The sequence below is a fragment of the Girardinichthys multiradiatus genome, chromosome 9, assembly GCF_021462225.1.
Source record: "Girardinichthys multiradiatus isolate DD_20200921_A chromosome 9, DD_fGirMul_XY1, whole genome shotgun sequence".
NCBI lineage: Eukaryota > Metazoa > Chordata > Actinopteri > Cyprinodontiformes > Goodeidae > Girardinichthys > Girardinichthys multiradiatus.
This window is the reverse complement of record NC_061802.1, coordinates 7,710,923-7,736,892: the sequence shown is the minus strand read 5'-3', so window position 1 is coordinate 7,736,892 and position 25,970 is coordinate 7,710,923. Positions and strand designations below refer to the sequence as shown.

The following is a 25,970-nucleotide window of genomic DNA, read 5'->3' as shown; positions in this document are numbered from 1 at the left end:
GTACTATAAACAATTTATGCATTTTTATTTACAATTTGCATTAAATACCATGCTGAGTTCATTATCACATGTTTCTAGTAAAAGCAAGTAAAATTAAATGAAGTGGGAAAGTATGTCTCACAGATTGTCAACAAGACTCTCAAGCAACACCGTGCAGGTGAGTGAGAACAAAGTCCCTTAAGGTAAAACCCCATTACAGTACAGGCCATTGTTCCTCCATGTGTTCCTCCATGGGGGCTGGTAAAAATGAAAAATACAGCATTCTTATACATCATTTAAACCAGCACACACACACACACACACACACACACACACACACACACACACACACACACACACACACACACACACACACACACACACACACACACACACAGTCCAATACCAAAGAGACTCCAGCCCCAGATCACATTACACACATGTGTCAAACCCAACTTCATCAATTATACATATCTGACCACCGGCTTGCTTCCTGGCAGCACAGCTGTGTTTGTGCGTATTGCACAGATCAATAGTACCTTTGGGATTTGCCCATTCCAGACTCATTCTTTTTTATTCACCTCATATTTCTTCTTTCTCATTTTGATTTTCACCAGCACTTTGTCATCTCCATTGAAATGCTTCTTGTCATAAAGGAAGCCAGGAAATTTGGGCCCTGATGGTGTTAGTTGTGTTTTCTTTAGCTGTGTAGCATCAGTTGACAGATTCTATGTATAAACCTGTGTGCAGTTTAATTTTTAACAATTCTAGTTTTGGTGGGCCTCTTCTATTCTGCTTTTCCTATTGAGCTGATGTTATTTTTGGGTTTCCCACCTCCCCTTTCTTTCTTGCTTATAAGAAATAAGGATCTCCTGTGTGAGTATCCTTTCAGTGCATTTCTCGCTTTGAAAAAAGTTTTAATTGGCCTTTAAAGAGTAAAATTCCTCTGAAAATCCCTGCCCAAAAAAAAGTATAAGCACAAGTGCCATATCAGCACTATCTGGTTATTACTGTGATGGTAAAAGCAGTGTGCATTTGAATGTGCATTCACATACTTATCAGCTCAAAGCAGCTTGACTGCCCAATGTGAAGGTAAGAGTATGAACATAATGATGTGTGTGAAGGCCAGAGACTAAGTGAAGAGCTTAGAGCCACAAAAACATCACTTATTGTTTGTTACTGTTTTGACGCCTTGAGTTTAGCATTTGGCCCTTACGATTTTGGCAAAACGAAGATAAATCCTACTTAGAAAAAAGATCCATCTTCAAGCTATTTACTTAAAAATAATACCACATTCACACAAAAAAATAACTCAGACAAAAACAACATAATTTGTAACAATCACTTGTAACACTTTCTCACCTAATGGGTCTTTTAGACCCTTAGATTCTCACCAAAGGCAACAAAGCTATGAATGAACACTCATGGAATTATGTGGTAAAAAAGTGTGAAACAACTTTAAACATTTGTATATTTTAGTTTCTTCAAAAAAGCCACCCTTTGCTTTGATGACTGCTTTGCTCCCTTAGTATTCATCAGAAATGGTTTTCCAAAGAGTTTTGAAAGAACTTCCCAGAGGTGCACTGAGAGATGGCCAAAGGTTAATATTTCAGTCATCACAGCTTAGGGCGGCTGCTTTAAGGAATCTAAAATATAAAACAGATATACATTTCTTTTATAATTTTTTGTTTGCTACATAATTGCATATGTATTTATTCAGTTTTGATGCCTTCAGTGAGAACCTACTCAACATAGAAAAAACATATATTATATTATATTATATTATATTACAAAAGCCATTTTAATGTTGCTGTTCCTGTCAGAACAAACAGAGGTGTCCAAGTCTCAACCATCATTATTCCTCTCACTTTCTACAATGTACAGACCCACAGCATTACACTACCAAGTATCATGCTGGTTTTCAAATTCAAGGTGCTTAATTTGAAGCAGATGCGTATTTCTTGGTTAGCATCCTACAAGTCTACGTTGATGTTATGTTGGCTTTACTGTGAACTGTGATAATGGTAAACCACTTTTGATGATAAAAGTACCAATTCTAATAGTGAAAGTGCACTGAAATGTAGCCACAATTATGACAAGACCTTGTTCCCAACTACAAAAACACAAAGTTTCCTTGCAACTTCAAAAGGCCCTTTTACCCAAATATAAGTGTGTATGTATATGTTTGCACCTGTATGCATAATTTTGACTGTGTATGGATTAGAGAAAATCCACGACAAGCTCAAACCTGTGTACTCAATCTTGTGTTGAAAACATGCTTGCATGATAAGTACATCCGGACTGATTATACATTCCAGACATGCTGGAAATGAGTGGTTCAAATGTGTTCAACATCACTGTAAGTAAACTGCACAGCTCTATACTCAAGATATAGATAAGGAAAAATCTGGATTCTAAGAGAAATCCCTTGTTGCAGTGGCAAAATGTAATCAAAGGTTTAAAGAATAAATACCTGTCTATTATTTTTAAGTGATTCAAACAAGGAAAACCAGAAATAGAGATTAATGATGTAAGAGCATTCATGAAATATGAGTGTAGCAAAATCTAAAACAATTTCAGAAAACTTTTTTTCTTGGTTTTAAGTCAGACACAATCACCCAAAAAGACTAAAGATGCAATCTACATCTGACTTGCAGCTCTGCTCACCACTCTGATAAAAGACACCTCTGCCTGAAGGGATATAATTTCCTGTTATGCCAAAAGAATGCCAAATAAATGTACACACTTATTCCCTGAAAACTGGGCTCAATTGATTCAGTTAGTTTCTAATAGCACAAATATTTGTTCAGATAGTACTTTTATCACCATGTTCTGAATCTGTTTCAGATTGCTTATTTAGGACAGCGTAGCCTAAGGCCTTCTGTGCAATATGGAATCAGTCTTTTTCAAGCCCTCAAAAAGAAAAACTTCCTTTGGGGGGGGATCCAATAAATATCTGACTGACAGCTGAGTTAAAAGGAAGCAAATTTGTTTGACTGCCCATTTCAGACCCTGGGTGTCTGGAAGGGACTGTGGTAAAAGAACTGCCTATCAAACAACTGAATATAGATGACTGAGAACACTGCCATTGACTATGACTAAATAAATTAAACAATTTTCATCCCAAGGGTAATAATACTAAAAAAGACAATTCAAATGTCCTACTATTGTACACTTAGGCAATTATCTATAAATATTTGAAAGTCTCTTCAGCTGCTCTCCATTTGCTACTGAATCAGACAATAGAAGCTTTATGCATAAATTACACAATTTATAGACAAAAAAATATTATTCACATTATCTAAAAAGTTAGCATTTTACACCACCTATTTAAACAGAAAACAGAAAGTGGAACAGAAAGTGTGTTTATTATTTAGCAAGGTCTGAAAATAAAAATAAAAATAATAAATAAAAATACTTAAGTAAGACTAGTACCTTTCCACCTTGGAGTAAAACAAAGTCAGTAAAAAATCTACACACAAAATATACAGCATGTTCGTAGGCAGCAGACACACAAAAAAATGTGTGGTACAAATTATCCTCTTAGCTGCCAATCACAGGCATTTAACAGGATATAACTTCCTCAATATGTTGCACTGAGACAAACACTAGGCTGTAAAAGGCCACCTAGTTTGTGTTCCACCAAGGATTAGACTAAATGACAGCAGAACTGAAACCAGCCATGCTTCAGTGAAACAGCTTGGTGGTGAGCTGTAAAAATGTGTTGGTTTAACACAGAAACTCCCAGGTGGGTGTATGCTTTATCGAATGAGTGTAAAACAGGGTCAAAACAACTTGCAGTCAGTGAATATATATGGAATATATCAGCACAAAGCAAGCAAACAAATCACATAGATTGAGTCAAACCTTTTCCTGCAGTTCCATTTCAGTCGCATACAAGTTGTAAAGTTTTACTGATTTCACCCCATGGCTTTTTTTTTTTTCACATTTCAACTCATTCATCCAGTAAATGCTTTCTATAGTTCTTGCAGGTTTGCAACTGGAATCCAAACTTATTTTCTGTGCATTAGACTGCCTTTAGAGGCCTGGTATTGCAAGAAAACACAAGGAATAAAAAGAATTATCTGGAAAAACATCAGTCACAATGATACCTTATTTTTAAACTCAGTGGGTTATGTTAGAATACGTTAGAATCCTGCGTAACTGCTGTGGTTTAAGGAGTGCTTCGTGTTGCACACCTACACCTACAGCTGCACAGCATGTTTCTATTTAGACAGCATACAATATTTTTGTAAAACTATTTTTCTTGTTGTAGTTGTCGTTCAATCACAGTGAAATGAGAAAACCTGAAAACAAAAGTATGTCAATAAATTAGAATATCAGTAAAGCGTTCATTTAATTAAGTTAACTTGAAAAGTGACAATCATAAACTATATAATTTCCAGTTACACAGTGTGAAAAAGTTAATATTTTTCTTTCTGTTTATTTTGAAAAGTATGGCTAATAGCTAACAGAAATCTAAAAGGCAATTTTTAACAAATTTACTAAATTACACAAAACCAATACAAAAGCACTTTTTATTGCAGTAATCATATGTTGTGGCTGATACAATCACGAAGAAGACTTATGACTTCACATTTGTCCAGCAAACAGTCATTGGCACCTTTAACTAGGAAGGTAAGCCACAGAAGATCACTGCTGGATGTTCATAAAGTGCTGTATCCAACCATATTGATAGAAAGTTGAGCAGACAAAATAAATGTGCTCAAGCAAAATAAATTAATTCAGCCTTGAGGAGACTGTATAGCAAACCCCATAGAAGAATTTGGGTGAGATTCACACTGTCTCTGCTTCAAGAGCCATGACACACAAATGTATCCAGGAATTGGGCTAGAACTATCATATATTCTGTGCCAAGCCACTCCTGAACCAGCAAGAATAGTATCAGAAGTATTTTATCTCGAAGAAAAAGGGAACTGGGCTCTTGCTCATTGGTGCATAGTTCCCTTTCTGTGTATATTGGGATAAAATGGTAAATTCACAGTGTCCTGTGAAATGACCAAAAATTGATTTCATTTTGATTTTGAATGATGATTTGCAAGATTTTTTTTTTCCAGTTGACAAGATTGTAAATTTTGGAAGAGAATCAAAGTGTCAGTAAATGGATATTGTAGAGTTGTTAAAAAACTGGATTTGTTCATGTTTAACTAAAAATCTAAAACATTTAAAGGACTCAAATCTCAGATGGGATCTGTGAAAACTATACTCTTTATAAAAATACAAAAATGGGTATTTCAGTTATATTTGGTATGAAGACCACCGTATATGGTGTACAGCTTGAAAACAGAAGTAGTCAGAGAAGTTAAACCTGGAGGGAATATTATACAGGGATTACAAATTAATTAAAACTGGAGCATCTTCTCTATGTGTGAAAACAAAAAAACTGGGATTTTAAGTTTTCTTCAAAATTTCTTTTGAACCTAATCAGGTTTATATTTTTCTCCCAAGAGCTGAATATATCTAGTGTCTAGTGAAGCAAAAAGATTTTATGAAATACTAAAAACTGCACAGATAAATATTAAACATCCTTCCTATTTACGATATCCCCTATGTCACATTCTTGTTTTATGTCATTTCTAAAGTGCAAATTGTAATCTAAACTGATTTTGCCTGCTTAGGGTCAAAAGAAAAACTAAAACACATTAGATAGACAACATATGATGCAGGATTTTAATTCAGTTCAATAAACACAAGCGGAAATGGGAGCACACTCGTTATTCACTTCACGCAGACTGCTTAAGTGTCTATTATGAGCAGGGTATAAGGATGGACTGAGCAAGGCGCTGTATGCTAATGAACTTTTGATTAACAACTTTCTTAAATTTTCTTTAAAAGGAGGGAGGGATTGAAGCATTGTTGCACACAATTGCATTCTCTATAACTGCTTGGTTAGCATCTAGTTGTCCTGCCGTGTGACTGATTAGGAACGTTCAAAGCCCTGGATGCTGATGCTAAGATAATTTTTTAATCATGAGGTATGTTTATGAGACTAAATCAGCTTTAAGTCACCACCTTGTCATGAGGAAACACAACGTCCATACAAACACACAAGGTAGGGTAAGTGATGATATGACAGATGATGAATGGGAATTGCAGACGGTGTAGCCTAAACCGGCAATAAGGATTACAGTTGCATGATTTTAATGTGGAGAATTCATTGTACCGTTATGTTTAAAGATACAATGAATATCCCCCCGCATTCCTTGCAGCACTACCCTGATTGATGAGGTTCCCCGCTTTAATGTCTTTTTATGCAAAATACCTTCTCTTTTTCTCACTGTGTCGGCGGAACATTAAGAATTCCCAAATACTCTGCAATGTTGTGAATATCAATTGGCCCTGCAAACAGTTTAAAGAAGAATGTGAGTCATATGGGACACATCCACAGTGTCTATAGAAAAAAAAAGTACAGAAAAACTTTTTTGTATGTTACACATTCAGAAATATTTTTATACAATAAACATCTGGAAATATCTAAATAAAAATATAATAACACAAGAATGGGCCTGTTATAACCATTATTTTTAGAATGTTTCAAGTTAGAGTAAATGCCTTTATCGCCTGCACAAGTTTGACAGATCATCAATTAAATCTGACTTAAAGGCGATTCATAAGAGCTGACTGTGTGTGAAATAGGATAATTAAGCTTAGTTTTCAGTTGAGAGGTGGCTCTGTAAATTGGTAAGTGGCTGCTTGAGAACAATAAGCTTTTATTGTTGTGCAGTAAAAACAGGGCAGAGGCTTCTATGAGCAGCTATGTACTTGGCCTTCATATTGGCTGGTGTAAGTAAAAGGGAACATAAAATGTTATTTTAATTAGATTTATGCTACATTAGTAACATTAACATAGCTTAAGTTAGTATAAATTCCTGGACACAGAAAAAGCATGTGAAACTAGTACAGAAGATGTGGAAAGATATAAGTGTAATGAGACTTAAAACATGGGGACTATGTGAGTGCATCAGTAAATCAGCCTCGTTCCGATGCGGTTTTTGAATGAAATCGAAATGTATCTTTTTTTTTCATTTTTTGTAAAATCTGATCTATTCAGATGAAAGACAAAAGTTATATTTGTGAAGGATGCCCTGTAGAGGGCTGTTATTCCTCTGCTATTCCTGTTGTGGAGTGGTCTTAGTCCTTAGTCTTAGTTGCGACTCCTGCTGCAAGCATTTTTAACATAAACACAAAGTTTTTAGGACCTCATTAATGGAGCACCCTTATATTCACACTGAAATGGATCAACTATTATTCATGAAGGAACTTCTTATTGTGTGGGATGTGGGCAGGGGTGAAAGTAGTTTTAAATTCTTGCCGGTACTATTACAGCAATCTTCAGTAGTTCATGTTGTTCTCTCTCTCGCTTCATGCATTTAAAAAAAAGCAAAGCCCAAATTTTCTAAAGAAGACTCGCATGTGTACTTGCGTACTGCTAAGTGAAATCTCCGGTTGTCAGTTCATAAATAGGTTTTATCGAGCAGTTCTGTGTCTTTAAAATGTAACAACAACATGTATTTACTCTCGCATTGATTTTAATTGGGACCTTCGCAACTAGCTGAAAGGAATTAAACGAATCGTATGTGTTTTAAAGGCTGGCCTTTTGAAATATGGACAAAGTGTGGATTCAACAACAAACATGATCCATGCAAGATTTAATTCCTACCTACGAATAAATGACTACTACAAAACTTTAAATGCATCGATCAGCAACATTTACACTTGCATTATTCTTCACAGAAAGGGTCCATTAGCTAATGCGGCCCCTTTTCCAACAATCTGGTTCTAAAGTGGTATTAATGCTTGCTTAGTACCAGAATCTTTGCCGCAAGCTCTGGCTCTAGCCTCACAAAGCCTGACAAGACAAGGACCAGGAAAGAACTGGTCTTGAAGCGGACTCATGGGGACCTGCAGCCAATCAGAACATTGTGAATGCGATGTTTTTGAGAAGTTTTGGTAATGAAAAAAACACAGTAGAAACACCACATGTCAGCATTAATAAAAAATCAGATTAACAGAGTAACACAACTCAATGTCTTTCTTTTTCCATGCTTTTCATTTTGGTATCACCCATCACAGACTACATTTATGTGCCACATAAAGGTTCACTTACAGAAATTTTTTGCAGCTGATGCTTTTTGCTGAATCGATGAACGCCGTTTCGACTCAGTTCTTAGCCAGGTGGTATCAAGAAATGTTGCTCTAAATGTTGTATTTAACTCATTTCTTTCGGTGACATTACTGCATCTCGTTGCTAGGATCCTGACATAAACAATATGTTTTATGTAGTTAAACTGGATTAACCATTTACTGGTGGCAATTTTATGATGACGTGCTTCTGTTCTTAACTGGTACCAGGCTCTAGCACCAGATCTGGTTAAACACTAAAACCACTTTGGTGGTCACTAATGATATTCTTATGGCCTCAGATAATGGACTTGTGTCTGTAGTGGTTCTGTTAGATCTGTGCTGCATTTGACACAGTCGACCATAATATTCTCTTAGAAAGGCTGGAATATACTGTAGGGATCAGGGGAACAGCGCTAGGCTGGTTTAAATCTTATTTCTTTGACAGATTCCAGTTTGTTCATGTAAATGATAAATCATCTTTAAACTCCAGGGTTGATTGTGGAGTACCACAGGGTTCACTACTTGGGCCAATTATCTTTACTATATATATATGCTTCCAACAGGTCAAAATATCAGGCAGCATAGGATACATTTTCACTGTTACGCTGATGATACTCAGCTTTACTTATCCATGAATTCTGATGAACCCAACCAGTTAGATAGACTACAAGCATGTCTTGAAGATATAAAAACTTGGATGACTTTACATTTTCTGCTTCTAAATTCAGACAAGATAGAAGTTGTCGTCTTTGGACTGGAAACTGCTTATTCAATCACTTAACCTGGATGGCATTAAATTGACCTCCAGTAATAAAGTAAAAAAACCTTGGTGTTTTTTTTGACCAAGACATGTAATTTAAATCCCATATTAAACAGGTTTTTCGGATTTCCTTCTTTCACCTCCGGAACATTGCCAAAATTAGAAATATCCTATCCAGGAGTGACGCTGAAAAACTAGTCCATGCATTTGTTACTTCAAGGCTGGACTATTGTAATTCTTTACTATCAGGATGTCCACAAAATGCAGTTAAAAGCCTTCAGCTGATTCAAAATGTTGCAGCAAGAATTCTGATGAAAATTAAAAATAGAGATCATATTTCTCCTATTTTAGCTTCCCTTCATTGGCTCCCTGTTAAATCCAGAATAGAATTTAAAATTCTCCTCCTCACATATAAATACCTTAATGATCTAGCTCCATCATACATCAGAGATCTGATTGGTCCATATATTCCTAACAGAGCACTTCGTTCTCAGACTGCAGGTTTACTGATGGTTCCTAGAGTCTCTAGAAGTAGAATGGGAGGCAGATCTTTTAGTTATCAGGCTCCTCTCCTGTGGAACCAGCTCCCAGTTTTGGTCCGTGAGGCAGACATCCGGTCTACTTTTAAGGCTAGGCTTAAAACTTTCCTTTTTGATAAAGCTTATAGTTAGAGTGGCTTAGGCTATCTTCCTTATTTTTTACCTCCACCTTCCTCCCTCCCTGTTGGATGGAGTAAGGGGGAGTCAGGTTTAGCCTAAACCGGCTCAGTTATGGTTGAGGTGCAAACACACCCTCCATTGCTGCTACCTGTATGACCCCTTCTCTTTTCCAATGGTTATAATCAGTCTGACAGAGAGAGGTATCCCAATCCTTGTGGTTTTTAGTATAACAATGGCCATCAGTGGGATCTAGATGGACAAACTTTATCAGTTTATTATTTTACTTAGTGTCCCTACACGTGTCCCGTTCTGGGGTGGCCGGGCTCTGGCACTCGGTGGTTTGGTCTGGCCTCCCCGGCGGCTCCGGGCCGTTCCGGACCCTTTGTGGAGTGCCTTGAGACGACATTGTTGTAAATAAGCGTTATATAAATAACTAAACTGAAACTGAAACTATCTCTGTAATTATGCTGCTATAGGCTTAGGCTGCTGGAGGACATAATGACCGCTTTCACTCTCTTTGCTACATTCTCACACTACTCTCCAATTTTGCATTATTTGCTGTTATTTCAGTTTTTAACTTTATGTTCTCTCTCTTTTCTCTTTCTAGAAGCTACACCTGGCCTGACTCTGTGTCTACCTGTGACACCTTTCTGGAGAGGGGAATTGTCCAAGCTTCTGCTGGCAACAACTTAATGCTCACCTTCTACCGATGATCCACATGGCCCTGTCTTTTAGTGTTTAACCCTTTCTCTCTCCTAGACATAGCAATTGACTGAGCTTTTACTGTAACTAATTATATGTGCTCTCTTTCAGACTCTATCCTTGAAAACTGGCTCATAGTTTATCTGTTCTTTCTTTCTAGATGAAACGACTAAAGGAGCTACATCTACTAACATTTACTTTTCCTTCCCATAGAAAGGACTCCTGGATCAGTGCTTCTTTGTTCTCTTTGTGTCTCTGCTCTGTTCTCTCAAACCTCCAGTCGGTCGTGGCAGATGGCCGCTCACACTGAGCCTGGTTCTGCTGGAGGTTTCTTCCTGTTAAAAGGGAGTTTTTCCTCTCCACTGTCGCTACATGCATGCTCAGTATGAGGGATTGCTGCAAAGTCAACGCCAGTGACTGTCCACTGTCACTACATGCTCCAGGAGGAGTGAATGCTGACTCGATGCAATCTGCTGGGTTTCCTTAGACAGAAAAACTTTTTATCCAATTTGAATAAATAACTGAATCTGACTGCACTGTTCAGTGGTTAGAATTAATTGGAAAGTATGAACCTGACTGTTGTGAAGTGCCTTGAGACAACATGTGTTGTGAATTGGCGCTATATAAATAAACTGAATTGAATTGAAAAGCCAAAAGTAATTCATGCTGTTGGCAATAGTAATGCTCATGTATCTCGCTCTATTAAGCAATCATATTTTTTAACGTTTGACCTAAACTAAGCAATTTATTTTCAGAAATATTTGTCCAAATTTGTGTCGAAATGTGCAGACCAGACTGAGAGGTCAATAAATAATCTGGTTTATTGCCATTCCTGCCCACATAAAGGACATTTTATTTGTGTAGTTGTAGCTCTGTTGAAAAGGGGATTCTAAAATAATGCCTTTTTTCACAAATCTCAAGCAGAAATGTGCTATTTTAATGTTGATTTTGTACATGTGAATGGAATATTTTATGTATTAATGCATATGCACATACATACATTTAAGGATATGTTTTCTTATGTATTATTTTCAGTTATTTATGATCTGTGATCTTCTCTTGCTAGATGCTAAGGAGAAATTTCCATTTTATGTAAATTCAATTTATGAGTGTATAGAATTAAAAATTTTTATACTTCCATCAACTTCTCTTTGATATGCTCTATATTATATGAATATAAACACACATTTACTTCACATGTTCAAACTTAAGTATTAACTCAATAATAACCTTTTTGATCCTAATTTGTTAAGTAAATTAGTACACACAACAGATCAAAAACAACAGGTTAGTCAAAGTTTGGCAGGATAACATTTTAAATGTATGAAAGTTTGACAGTGAAATGCAAATAGCCTGTTTTCTCCACATAAAAGTTTCTATGATGTTCTGTTTTTCCTTTTAATCCTAAAACACCACATCACTAGGCTCAGTGAAATAAATAAAACAAGTTAATCTACCCGAATAACATCTCACTTGTAGGTTCAGTGGCAGTTCACTGTGTTAGATCAGCCTAAAAAGAGGGAAGCATGCTCTTCCAACCACACTTCATTGACATGATTTCTTCACATGAATAAATTGGTGACAGAATAGCTGTGAGCACGTGTGGATTTACACATCCAGTTGCTTAATTAGTTTATGCATGGGTTGAAATGTGTTCAAAGAACTGTAAGTGTTACAATGGTTACATGCAATTTCCTATGCATGAGCAAGTGCGTTTGGGCAGTTGTAAAAAAAATGGCACGTTTATGTTTGAACACATTAGTTCACAGATCCCCTTAGTGCACACCAACTGGAGCATAACATTTCATTGAAACAGAAGTTAGTCGTAGGAAGTAGACTTAAACTTTAAATTTATTAGTGGCTTTTGAAACTGAACCTTGGTTTACTTGTTAGCTCATTGGCTTTAAACATAAATGAAGGTGACATTATATCGGACAAAGTCCACTCCTCTCAGTCTTGATTGGAAAGCAGCCATATCGCCAACTCTACGCCATGTCCTTCAAATACAAAATCTAATTTACAGAGAGGGCCTTGGTTCTTAATATCAAATCACAACTTAAACGAAGGTTAGAGTTGATTATTGGCTTTGATTAGAAGGCTGATCTCCAATTATTGGAACCCTGTGGCAGGGACAAGCAACGTGTGTTAAAGAGAGAAACATCAAAGTCGAGTTAAAGGGGAGAGGAAAATGATAATGGAGAGCAAGTGGAGAGACTGAAAATAGCCCGTGTGATGGTAACAAAGAGAAGCAATAAAAAAACAATCCTAGGAAGCTGCTTCAAAAGAAATACTAACTGCACATCTGTGACAACAAAAGCGTAAAAAGTCCAGTGAAGTTTTGAAAAGCTGCTGTGGGATATACAACCAGCAGAGCATGGTAACAATTTCTTTCAAGAGGTTATTTTTTGAGAGTTCTGTGTGGAAGCATGTAGCACTTAGTGGCAGCATGACATGCACACTTTGTTTAGAAGAACAGAAAAGATACAGGCACCAAAAATATCAAGCCCTAAAAAAACAGACTGACAGAATTAAACTGATTCTGGATCTTAAAATGTTGCAATAGCATCCTCTTTCAGTAGATGCTGTTGAAAGAGGATGCTATTGTCTCCCTCTGTCTCTTTTTCACCATTTTCCCCAGTCTCTAAATTGTGTGCAGACAGATTGAGCTTGGAACCATTAGCAATATCTAGACTTTGTGTCTGGCAGTGCCACTGGGGAACAAATACAGTGCGACACCAGTACTCCCATAGAACATTTCTAGCTTTTCCCCCCATACAATTGCAAATGGATGATTAGTAGGAAACAGACTGGCCATCAAAAGTACCAGGAATAATATGTGCTGCAAGGAAACTAATGAGTATTGGTATGAGCATAACAAAGGCAAACAAATACCTTTTGAGTTCAAAGAAAATAAAATTCAATGTTTTACCTGTTACTACATGATGTCCTCCAATATTGTTCTGTTTTACACCAGTATATACTCAAAGGCAAAGGTTTTGGTTGATGTTATAGATAGTGATATCTACCAAAAAGCCTGTACAATAATGTTGAACCATGGCCAAGTTGAAATCAGATTTACTGTTCTAATAAGATATATTCGGTTCTCTGATTTTTAATGTGTGCTAGGGGAGGAAAATGGAAAATACAATTGAAACCAGATAGTTATATTCACTGTATAAAAGTATGAAAAAAAATTCTAATATCTGACTTTTTTAGGTCAGTCAGGATTAACAAAACTATATCATTTTGCTAAATGCCAGTTTGACCGAGAGACTTTTTTAGGATTTCTGTTTGACTTTTTGCAAATTCAGAAGTCTATATACAATCTCTACATATTTGGTAGAATTCCCTTTAAACTGTATGACTTGAGTCAAATGTGTGGGTATCCTTTTTTAGCTCCTCCTACAACGTTTTGATAAATTTTGATGGAGCTGAGGTCAGGGCTTTGTGATGAGTACTCCAAAACAATGAGTTTGTTGTCCTGACGCCACTCTGACACTAAAAGCAGTATGCTTTCATCCTTTTGAAAGACACAGTCTTGACAAGCTTCAACTTCATGTCTGATGTCTTAGGATGTTGCTACAATATTTCTACATGTTCTTTCCTCATGCCATCAGTCCTTTTGCAGCATAGCACCCACACAACATGATGTTATGACCCTCGTACTTCAAAGTTAGGATACTGCTCTCTGGCTTGAGCCTTCCCTTTTTACTTCTAAATGTAATGGTGGTCATTATGGCCACTATAATTTTAGTTTAATCGGACCACAGAAAATATCTGTAAAAACTAAGGTCTTGAATGCATTTGCACAGAGTAATCTAGCTTTTCATGTTGCTTTTGGAGTGATGGCTTCATCCTCTCTCAGTGGTCTCTCAGCCCTTGTTGGTGCACGACTTGTTTCACTGCAGACAATGACACTTTCTTACTAGCTTTAGTAAGCATCTTCACATAGTCTTTTGCTTTGGCACTAAGCTAGATACAGTACGCGCATTTGGCAGAAAAACACGTTCATTTCTGGGTCACAGAACCTATTTTCTGGTTTGAAACTGTGCTGTTTGAATAGATGGTTGTTTAAAATGTGACCTTCAAGCTTTGAAAATTTTACCCAAGGAAAAACCAAGACTTGTGGAGGTCCGCAATTCTGTAGCACTGTAGTAGCTATATAACTCTGTGGGCATATATACATATTTATTTAAAATTAACGGGCATATATCATCATATTTTAGAACCAGAAAATCAAACAATCCTGAAACTATAAATGAGACTCTTTTTGTTTTCAAAGTATTTTTAAAAATAACTTCTCTGAAACAAAAAGTCTTTTGAGGCAGTCCCACCAAAACACAAAAAAACCATATATAAAAGATGATGTCATGCCCATACCAGAACTGTTTTTAAGCCTGTAATTCTCTATGGTTGTGGACAGCAGGCCTTTACTTAAGGAAAAAAGACCTCATTTTGAAAAGATTATTTCATGTATGGCCACTCGTTTTCAACACAAAAAAGGTATAGAAAGCAGTTTAGCTCTGTTGGAAACCCCTTTTGCCAAATGATTATCAAACAAATGGAATCTTGCATTTAGGCTGTGCAGAAGAGAGGACACAACAAAATTATACCTCTGCTACTATAGATAACCCGAGCAGTAAATTAACAGCCAGACCACAAGGCAACCATCTGTATTTTTTTTTAAGGCATAAAATTGATCAGGTAAGAAGATGCTGTCTTTTACAGCAGTTTTTACTTTTAAATACAAGCAAAGTATCTAGGTAAATGTGAATAACCAAGCAAAGTAAGGCGCATGTATTAGAATTTTACAAGTAGCGTAGTGTGTGGCCTACATGACAATTAGCTCTGTAAAACATTCCAAGAAACAGAGCCCACAGCATGAGGTTGCAGACTCTGTCACTAAAGTGGATAAGCAAAACTAGAATGACTTATTAAACATTTCCAACTTTCATAAATTAATATTGTATACAATTCTAAAATGTGTCTATTTGTATTTATTAGCACGTCTTTTGATGCCAAGGTCACTGACTTACTTCCAGGATACAACTGCAAGGAAGACGTAAACAGGTAGAGAGAACAAGTGACAGGCCACGTGGGAAATTATGGCCGGATCTGCGGCCGCCTCAAGCATGAAATTGAAGCCGTCCGACAATGCAACTCAGTGCAACCTTTCCGATCGTATTCCAGAATAATTAACTAGCACAACCTCCTGTCACCCTACTCCAATACGCTGACCTGCTTATAGTCTCAGAACACCCAGGCAAATCCACATCCACTTCACTAGTCCGGAGCAGGTGGAACTGATATAGAGGAGATGAAGTGGGAGGGATCGAAGTTCAAGTTTCAACATTTAAGGTACAGCTGTCTTCGCAGTAGTAACAGACTACCACCTTGGACAAAACTGAACTGCTGAGCATCAGGAAACATTTGAAAATGATTCCCCCATATTCCTCTGTGACTGAGATAATACTTTACAAAAACGGAATCATACATTTCTGTCTTAAATTACTTGGCAATCTATTCAGTACATAATTGGTGAGAAGTGGTCATTATAAATAGATGATATCAATGGTAGATGCTGGTCTTTCAAGGAGGGGAAGCTCAATTTCAAGATCGCTCATTTCACTGTCAATCAAAAAGGGATTCAGCCTCAGACAGATCATCCAATCATCATGCAGAAGCTGAGCGGCCGGGCCAGCCATGGCCAGCCCACTGCCCCATAGACCCCCAGAGACGCTGAGCGTCCGATGGGCGGGACAAAGTCCAGCATTTTTGCTTCGCTATTGAACTCACTGTTTACAGCACTGTGAAGCTGCGGGAATGAGTGAGAGGAAAGCCGCCTCGTTACCAGTGATAAGAAGCTGATTCTGAACAAAAGTTGAGCGCGTTGTAGCGCATATTTAGTCAATGACATGTACACACAACAGTATATATTTGATCACTTATTTTTTGACATTTTAGTGGACACTAAGCTTCCCTTGCAGTCTTAGAGCAATCGCCACTGGATGGTATGCATTTCTGATTTTACTGAACCTCATAAAATTGGATCTCAGTACACGAGGTACGCAGTGACTGTCAAGTAATTGCTTGTCATGTTGCCTTATTACTATTTTTAGTTTCAGTTCATTTTAAGTGCTGTAAAAATGTTAACCTTCATTTCATGGACAAATTTATTCAGATTACTCAAACCAAAATTTTGTGGTTGCTAAGTTTCCACCACAGGAGGAAGTTTCTATAAAATACCCAGCAAGCTCTGCTTCTGCTTGTTCTTTCACCTGGTGCCACTAGCAAGTGGACAGTTTAATAGTTAAAAATGTTTTAAAAGTAGCCTTATCATATTCTCCTTATTTTATCTCACAAAAACGTTGGAATAATGCCATCTGAACAAACTTAGATCAGCTCTTATACAGGTCCTTCTCAAAATATTAGCATATTGTGATAAAGTTCATTATTTTCCATAATGACATGATGAAAATTTAACATTCATATATTTTGGATTCATTGCACACTAACTGAAATATTTCAGGTCTTTTATCGTCTTAATACGGATGATTGTGGCATACAGCTCATGAAAACCCAAAATTCCTATCTCACAAAATTAGCATATCATTAAAAGGGTCTCTAAACGAGCTATGAACCTAATCATCTGAATCAACGAGTTAACTCTAAACACCTGCAAAAGATTCCTGAGGCCTTTAAAACTCCCAGCCTGGTTCATCACTCAAAACCCCAATCATGGGTAAGACTGCCGACCTGACTGCTGTCCAGAAGGCCACTATTGACACCCTCAAGCAAGAGGGTAAGACACAGAAAGAAATTTCTGAACGAATAGGCTGTTCCCAGAGTGCTGTATCAAGGCACCTCAGTGGGAAGTCTGTGGGAAGGAAAAAGTGTGGCAGAAAACGCTGCACAACGAGAAGAGGTGACCGGACCCTGAGGAAGATTGTGGAGAAGGGCCGATTCCAGAGCTTGGGGGACCTGCGGAAGCAGTGGACTGAGTCTGGAGTAAAAACATTCAGAGCCACGGTGCACAGGCGTGTGCCGCATTCCCCAGGTCAAGCCACCTTTGAACCAGAAACAGCGGCAGAAGCGCCTGACCTGGGCTACAGAGAAGCAGCACTGGACTGTTGCTCAGTGGTCCAAAGTACTTTTTTCGGATGAAAGCAAATTCTGCATGTCATTCGGAAATCAAGGTGCCAGAGTCTGGAGGAAGACTGGGGAGAAGGAAATGCCAAAATTCCAGAAGTCCAGTGTCAAGTACCCACAGTCAGTGATGGTCTGGGGTGCCGTGTCAGCTGCTGGTGTTGGTCCACTGTGTTTTATCAAGGGCAGGGTCAATGCAGCTAGCTATCAGGAGATTTTGGAGCACTTCATGCTTCCATCTGCTGAAAAGCTTTATGGAGATGAAGATTTCATTTTTCAGCACAACCTGGCACCTGCGCACAGTGCCAAAACTACTGGTAAATGGTTTACTGACCATGGTATCACTGTGCTCAATTGGCCTGCCAACTCTCCTGACCTGAACCCCATAGAGAATCTGTGGGATATTGTGAAAAGAACGTTGAGAAACTCAAGACCCAACACTCTGGATGAGCTAAAGGCCGCTATCGAAGCATCCTGGGCCTCCATAAGACCTCATCAGTGCCACAGGCTGATTGCCTCCATGCCACGCCGCATTGAAGCAGTCATTTCTGCCAAAGGATTCCCGACCAAGTATTGAGTGCATAACTGTACATGATTATTTGAAGGTTGACGTTTTTTGTATTAAAAACACATTTCTTTTATTGGTCGGATGAAATATGCTAATTTTGTGAGATAGGAATTTTGGGTTTTCATGAGCTGTATGCCAAAATCATCCGTATTAAGACAATAAAAGACCTGAAATATTTCAGTTAGTGTGCAATGAATCTAAAATATATGAATGTTAAATTTTCATCATGACATTATGGAAAATAATGAACTTTATCACAATATGCTAATATTTTGAGAAGGACCTGTACTAGTGAGTAAATCTACTATATAGATACATATTTACAAAAAATACATTTCCTATTTTATTTTTTAAGTATTTAAATTCAAAATGTCTTCATCGAAAGCAAAGTGCAACCGAAGTCAAATTCCTTGTTTGAAACCTGGCGAATAAAGATTCTGAAAGTAAATCTAACTACTGGACAGGAGTATCAAGCACTAAATGTGTGTTATTTAAAGCAGTTTTGTGATTTTTTTTAAACTTTTGTTCCATTTGTTAAAAAACTGTTTTATAGTTTTGTTTGACTATTTTTTTTGTGGAACTAGTGGCCTTTATTTTGTAAGTTGACCAACAGGAAATGGGGCAAAGAGAGAGGGGGAAAGACATGCAGCAAAGGGTTTGTCCGGACTCAAACCCGTGACAGTTGGGTCGAGGACTGTAGCCTCCATAAATGGGTCGTGCACTTCACCCCTGCGCACCTGCTTTGTTTGACATTTTAAAATAACAGTTTAGGAACCAAAGATCTAGTTCAATCTGAATTTAAAGTTGCTACAATCCAAATAGCTTGATCTTTTTTTGCCTTTAGAAAATGAAAGAAAGGACATAGTTTTGACAATCAAACCTTTGTCCATACTCAATTGTCTTTTTTCCATACTTTTCTAGACCTGGAAAATGATAAAATCAAGTTGAAGACTTTTCAGGACAGCATAGGAACCTTGAGAGAAATTCAAGTTGCAAAACTTCTTTAAATCAATCTACTTCTACTGGCCACTTATAAAATCTCCACAAGCTTTTCTTTACTCTTTTGCTGAGCAAATCTATGATTACCATATGGAAAAGAACATGAAGGCAGTGGAAATGAGTGGATATGAGCTCTATAAATCACAACTACCATAAGTGGGTGAGAAGTCTTGCTGTGATGAGAGGCGCCACTTTGACAGTTTGTTTCTTTAGATGAATGGCTTTCATCAGCTGGATTGGAAAGAAATAAACCCTGAGGTGTTGCGTAAAATAGACAAAAAATATAAGATGATCAATATGTGCAAAACATATCAGGACACATTTAGATGTAAATTATTTTCACACTAGTTAATTACAAGTTTGAGTGTACATATACAACATTTCCATCATAAATGTGTTAAGTTTAAGGCCTTACAAGTTTAGTTTGAAGCATATGAAAAAACCAAATGTTTTAAAATCCCCCGTTTTCTCAATTAAAACACAGCTGCTTTGATATCATGATGGCAGAACCGACGGGGATGCATACACTGTTGTTCTCTTAGTTTTATCTGATGACGCTTCTCAACCGTGAACAATGACTTGAGATTACTTGACTTCTATACTCATCAGAATTCTCATTTGTGCTAGAATACTTTCCTCCCATTCTCTATCATAATGGGCTCAGAGACTTTTCAAGACAGCCTTTATCAGCGTGCCTCCAAGTGTGAAATGCTTGAGTAGACCTGGAATAGATTATTCACTGAGATGATACAAGGCTTATATGTCATGAATATAAAATATCCTCCACAGCTCACAGAAGTTTAGGGATTGTTGTCTAGCCATACAACAATTAGGTCTGCAGAGAGGATCATAAGGGCTGACCGTCCCTCCATTCAGGACTTGTACAGTTCTAGGGTCAGGAAAAAGGGCAACTAAAATCTCTACAGACAACACACATCCTGTACACAAACTGTTTAGACTGTTTAGTCCGCTGCGCTCCAATCTGGCCGCAAACTTCTCTGCCCTTCTGATTTACATCTGCATCGCTCCGGTCTGCTGCGATCACGCAATAAAAGCTAGTGGTAAATGAGGAAGCAAGTCCAAAACCACTCATTTTTGTGAAAGTTAAACCAGTTAAACTGCTTCACTTTTCGTTTTATGCATCCAGATGTTTTCCTATGTTTTGTTGTACAATGGGTGAGTAAACTGTGCAGGGAAGCTATATTTGTTGCTTAGTTTGGTGCATTTAATGTTTAATTCTTTGGTTCAGTATACCTTTGTTAATGTATATAGCCCAGTAACTGAACTAATTGATCTAATGTAGACAACTGCTAATATATACACACAGAGACATGCCTGTTAGGTCAATTGGTCCCTCTAAATTGCCCTTGAGTGTGTGCATGGTTGTTTGTGTGTTGCCCTGCGAAGGACTGGCAACCTGTCCAGGGTGTACCCCACCTCCTGCCCATAGACTGCTGGACATAGGCACCAGCTTCCCTGCAACCCAATATGGAAGAAGCGGAATAGAAAATGACTGTATTTATAACTATATGCATGTATTTATTGATATAGCAAGATCTAGTCCGTCTTTAGTGAATTATTTTTGAAAATCCAGATGTTGTGCTCTTTCTGTTTCCTGGTGGTGTGGTATAATTCATGCAGACTGACTCCGGCAAAAATAGAGAATTGGATGGCCGTCTGCACGTCGCAGCATATGTGCTCTGCCATCTGATGACAGCTGACTGTCTTCTTCTGACTGCTTCATCTCTCTCTGATAGTAACTGAAATATATCTAAAGAAACATCAGATTCTATGCTACTGTCTGTGTTGTCAGCCGTTGTAGCAGTAGTCAGTTTACGTGCCGGGGTTCCCCTTCTACGTCCTAAAAGAGAGCGAAGGAGTAGTCTGAAAGTGCCTTTTTATGAAAATTTATGTCCATATATCTGAATTAACTTTTTGAAATATTTTATTAATGTTTACTTTCCATAAATGTAATTGGATTTATCATAAAAATTCAGGCTCTTTAAATAAAAAATGTCTTTTTAACGATAAAATGTCAAATACATCTGTGAACACTTCTGTCACAATACAGAGAATAGATGTAGTGAGCAACTTTGCTAGATCGTTTTTAAATCGATAACAGACCCAAAAATGATAATCCTGCATGTATAGTCAAAATAATTAGCTACAGCTACAGTAAAAAATTCCTGATTCTATATCAGCATTCTGACTAGCCTTTCAAATACCTCAATTCACACGTGAGCTTTAAGTGACAATAAAAGCAAAACGACTGCAGGATTTTGAGAGTTTCAGTGCCATGACTAATGGTGTCCTTGCAAAAATGTTTTGACACCTACATTCCTATAGTTAGTTAAACCCTCATGAGTAAACCATGGACAGATTATATGAAAAAAGGTGAGACATGCACAACCATTGCATGGCTTACTAATATAAAGCATTCTGGTGACACATTATTTTGCTGCCTCGTCTGTGCTCATCAGAGTAAAATTGCTAGGCCGGCGTGCTGATCTATATTGAAATGCTTTCAGAATTTTAATGTTTCGAATAAGCTCTTGTCAAAAGCTGTCAATGGCCACTGCGGTAAATTCCAGGTAGACAGGCTTGCGAAAAAGCAGTTTAAAATCCTAACATCTGGTGCCTGTTTTGTTTGGTCTCCAAGCTGATGTTTTTTGTCTGATATTTATTTTCATTTTTTTTTTATCAGCACTGATCAGGCTGAATGAATCTTGTGATTGGTAAACAGAGAAAATCTCATTTGGTTTTGAAACACAGCTGCCCCACAAAATGTATAATCTATTTTTGACTATAAGCAATGAAACTGCAATAACTATAAGCAACAAAGTCTTAAAATCACTTCCTTTTTATGCATCAACCAGAACTTGCGTACCTTATTGAGCATTATTTCCAGAACTCCCTCCAGGCCCACATTTTTTCAATGTGTAATTACACACAACTACTTGAGTGTTTGTGTCTAGGTGTGTGTACATCTTCGCTAGTGAGTTTCAGAGCCGTCATTGGAGGTCCATAGTTAACGAGCAGTCAAGCTAAAGTCTCTGGGATCAGCCGATCGATTTTCTCTCAGGGCAATCAATTCTATCAAAGGCATTACTTAAACTGAACTTAGATTAAAAGTGGATGACAAACAGCACATACAATGACAGGATATTTAAAAGTCCTCAGAAAGTAACACAGAAAAAAGGCTGGAGAAGGAAAAATTAAAACATGTAGGCCTACAGAAACAATGAATGCAGATGGCTGAACAAGGATGGGTGGTACACTTTATCAGAGATTTCTGAACCCTTTAATTAGGACATTATAAAACACAGAATGTGTGCATGCTTTCTAGTGCACGGTGTTGTTGAAATTTAGATTTCTTCTTGTTAGAAAAATATTGAATATTAAGCTCAATTGAAATGTCAAATGATGGCATGTAGATGAAGCACATAAAAAATACTTTTGCACACAGGGATATGATGCACTGATAAGTGCTCAATCTTTTTTCTTCTTCATAAAATCTACTGGATTCCCAAATGCTGCCAACAAAAGATTTAAGAGTAGTGCTTGTGAAGTAGCAGTCACCTGAACAAGAAATATTGTGATGTTTTAATATCACGAGGTCTCGTTCTTACGAGATCTAGCAATTGTGGTACAGATTTGAAAGAAAAAGTCAGAGTGGGAACCAAAATTTCCTATATAAAATGACATCACTTCTCATAGAAATCAATGTTGGAGCTTTATTTTGTTAGCCTGAAGGATTTGGTACTCCATGTCTTTCAAGATGAACTCAGTCACCTTCAAATCTTACCTTCAAACAGCACAGATGGAAACAGGATTGATTTAAATGAGCTGTTCACTAAATATAGGAGATTTTGAGTTGGCATGTTAAGATCCAAGGGTGTTTGTGTCTTTTCTGAGTTGTGTCTACCTTGTGTAGTTTTTTTGGGACAGTCCTAAAAATATGTTATCTACAACCCCATGGGACTATATGCCTTGTGTTTTCATGGCATTCAAACATACACAAATGCATCAAACATAAACTTAACACATGAAATTTGTTCACCATCTTAATCAGATTGCCAGCAATGTCTGGGCATGTTGAAAACTTCTCTAGAATGAGCAATATATATAATATATATCACACATATGCCACAACGGAATGTATGCAAGTGCCAGTCAGATGTTGCAGCAATGACCTGATTAATGCCACCTAATCTCATCCTACATTATGCAGATGCTCTGTTTGCACTGATTAAAAATTCCCTCACCTTGGTATGCCAAATGCTTGGAGTGGCTCCAACTGCATGCACACCCAAACATCTTTATGATGAGCTCAGTAAACTTTGGAGCAGTCCTACACTGGGCTGAACTTTGAAACCAAGATGATCAGGAGGTCATTAGGTATGGGCCCAAAAAAAAAAAAAAAAAGACAGCATGTCTCGGCACATGCAAATTAATTTATCCTGACCCAAAAGCACTCTATAGCTTTTACAAACTTAAGTCAGAAGAACATATAATCCACAAAATTGGGGGGTGTATCATACGCAACACAAAATTCATAGGTGTGACAAGACCTGATGTTTCAAAAAATCTTCTTAATTTCTTCCCATTTTCATCCATGTAAAACAGAAAACAGTTTTGGATACGCCACAACTGTGTCAAGATAAACACTGCAACACTAACTGCTGTTGAGGTTCCAGTTTTGTTTTGTGTTTTTTTTTACTGATACTTATGTTGGTTCTCTAGTTTGGTTTATTTTAGTGTATACTTCATATTGGACAAATAGATTTGTGTTTCATTAAAACTATTTCATGTTCAAGTTCAAGCAAACTTTCAACCCCTCAACATTCAACCCACAAGTTCTGTCATCTCGTTATATTTTGGGGGACTGAATATAAATCTGTCTGTATTGCCTGAATACCAATAAGCCTTTTCTTTGCCCAGGGTGGAAGTGGCACAGATGAATATATACATTTCACCATAAATCCAGCTTTACACAGAATTTTTCAACACTATCAATATCTCTTTTAGTAGATTAACTATTCAGTTTTCTTAAAAAACAAAGCTAAGCACCTTGTTTGTCAAAAAAATTTATAATTAGATTGGTAAAATGCAACTTAAATTTCTGTTTTAATAACATTTTGTTTTCTCTTTACCTAATAATGCATGTAGAACACCATGTTAATCCAGTGATGATTAATGTGTCTGGAAAAAGTAAGCGAAGCTCTCAGTGTCTGACCTTGATTACATATAATGAGACTTAACCAAATGTCTACTGATCTGATGAAATGAGTTGGATTTTAACCTTGGGCTGAATACTAAATACAAGCATTGACTCCAGTTTTACCAAAATACTTATACTAGTGCACACACTCGAAGCATTTATAAAAGGCATGTGCTCGTATGCAAACCCACACACGTTCTTGGCCTCTGCCAATCAGATTTATCATTCAGGATTTTCAAAGCCCCCTTTGATCACCTCTTCAAGACCCATATTGATGAAAGGAATGGCAAATAGGAGATAGGTTGTAGCTTGATAGTTGAATAATAAGACTGAAGAGGAAAGAGAGATTTCTAGTTCTGGTCTAGGACATATCTTTGCAGGAAAACGCTAAATGCTAAAACTGAGTGCAATAATAACAAATGCCATAATCGTAATATGTATTAAAAGCATGGCTACACATTAATTTGTACTTAGGAGCAGAACAGTGCCTCACCAGTCATCTTTATCTGGGGAGTGAGAGGATCGTCTATAATGACATGCCAAGAATAGTGATATATTAACAATCCCCTCTATTACTAAACTGACCCGGTCAGTATTCTAGAAGTTTACCTGACTTGATATTATACTCTTATTAAAAAGTGTTCCTTTAATATTTTTGAGCAGTGTATTTATCTTTCCTGATGTGATTAGCTGCTTAGTGAGAGAAAGGTAATGGAAATACTTAGAAAGGCTTTCTTACCCATTTTCAATTTTGCTGAGTGGAAATGATGTAAAAAAAAAAGCAGAAATATTGCTAAGTCTTCTGATGTCTGTGGCCTTCAATAAACTATGTAGGCAGTCGAACTGAAAGCAATTTTCTGATGCAGTGTGCAGGAAATTCAAGGTTGCAAAGTGCAACAATCACAAAGAATGGATATCCTTGAGAGTTACGAAAGTGTTAACTGAAGTGTGTGAATGCATGTGTGCAGAGGTCAACTACCATATATGCAGCATGATTGCATGAGAGCCAAAAAACACTGATGTAATGTGGATATGCATTTGAGAAACTGCATGTGGACTTCAAGATTAACTCCTGGATACACACCAACTCACACATCTTGTTTTAACACGTGAGACTGTGCATGAGAGTACGGTGTTGACCTACCTGACTGTCAGTTCCATCTGTTGTTACATCAGTGTTTGCTTTTGTGGGACCACGTACCAATATGTCTGCTTATGCTCGCCTGTTTAATGTGCAATGGGTTTGCGTTGCTACTTACTGCAGATTGCATCAGCCTCATCCGAACCATCTGCACACTCCGATTCTCCGTCGCAGCGCCATCTAGCAGGCAGGCATTGTCCGTTCATACAGGCAAAGTCCGTGGTCGCACACGTCTTCTTTGCTGTGGAAAGGGAAGAAATATTTACTATGATAAACCTACACAATGGGAAATATTATAGATCATATGTACAAGATTTTAAACAGAATTAATGCTCTTTAAAACAGCAGCTAAGGTCTAATTAGTTACATATGCACACACTGACTGACTTTCTAGACAGCACATATGGGAAAAGTGAGTGGAGATAAAACTTGTCTCATTTTCTATTCAACAAGGCCAGTTAATTCAAATTAATCTACAGTGAAGCGTAATTCCTGAGCTCCATTTCCAAACCAGTTTTGCAGTTAAAAGTTAATTAAACCATAAGCACATAATGTTGAAACCATCGCAGGCTGCATTCCAGGTGATGTGTTCACAAGAAGCTTATAACGCAAGAGGTTGAGGGGCCTTTGATAAACCGTTGTTTGACAAA

General features: G+C 37.4%; 1 protein-coding gene across 5 annotated transcripts in view; it reads right to left on the bottom strand.

Annotated features, from left to right (window-relative positions):
- lrp8 (low density lipoprotein receptor-related protein 8, apolipoprotein e receptor) overlaps window positions 1–25,970 on the bottom strand; it is a 238,165-nt gene that overhangs the window by 106,694 nt on the left and 105,501 nt on the right. For all 5 annotated transcript variants that reach the window (XM_047375057.1, XM_047375060.1, XM_047375059.1 and 2 more), the window contains exon 3: window positions 25,439–25,561. In XM_047375057.1, coding sequence (XP_047231013.1) covers window positions 25,439–25,561 — 123 coding nt within the window. The remainder of the gene's footprint in view (window positions 1–25,438; window positions 25,562–25,970) is intronic.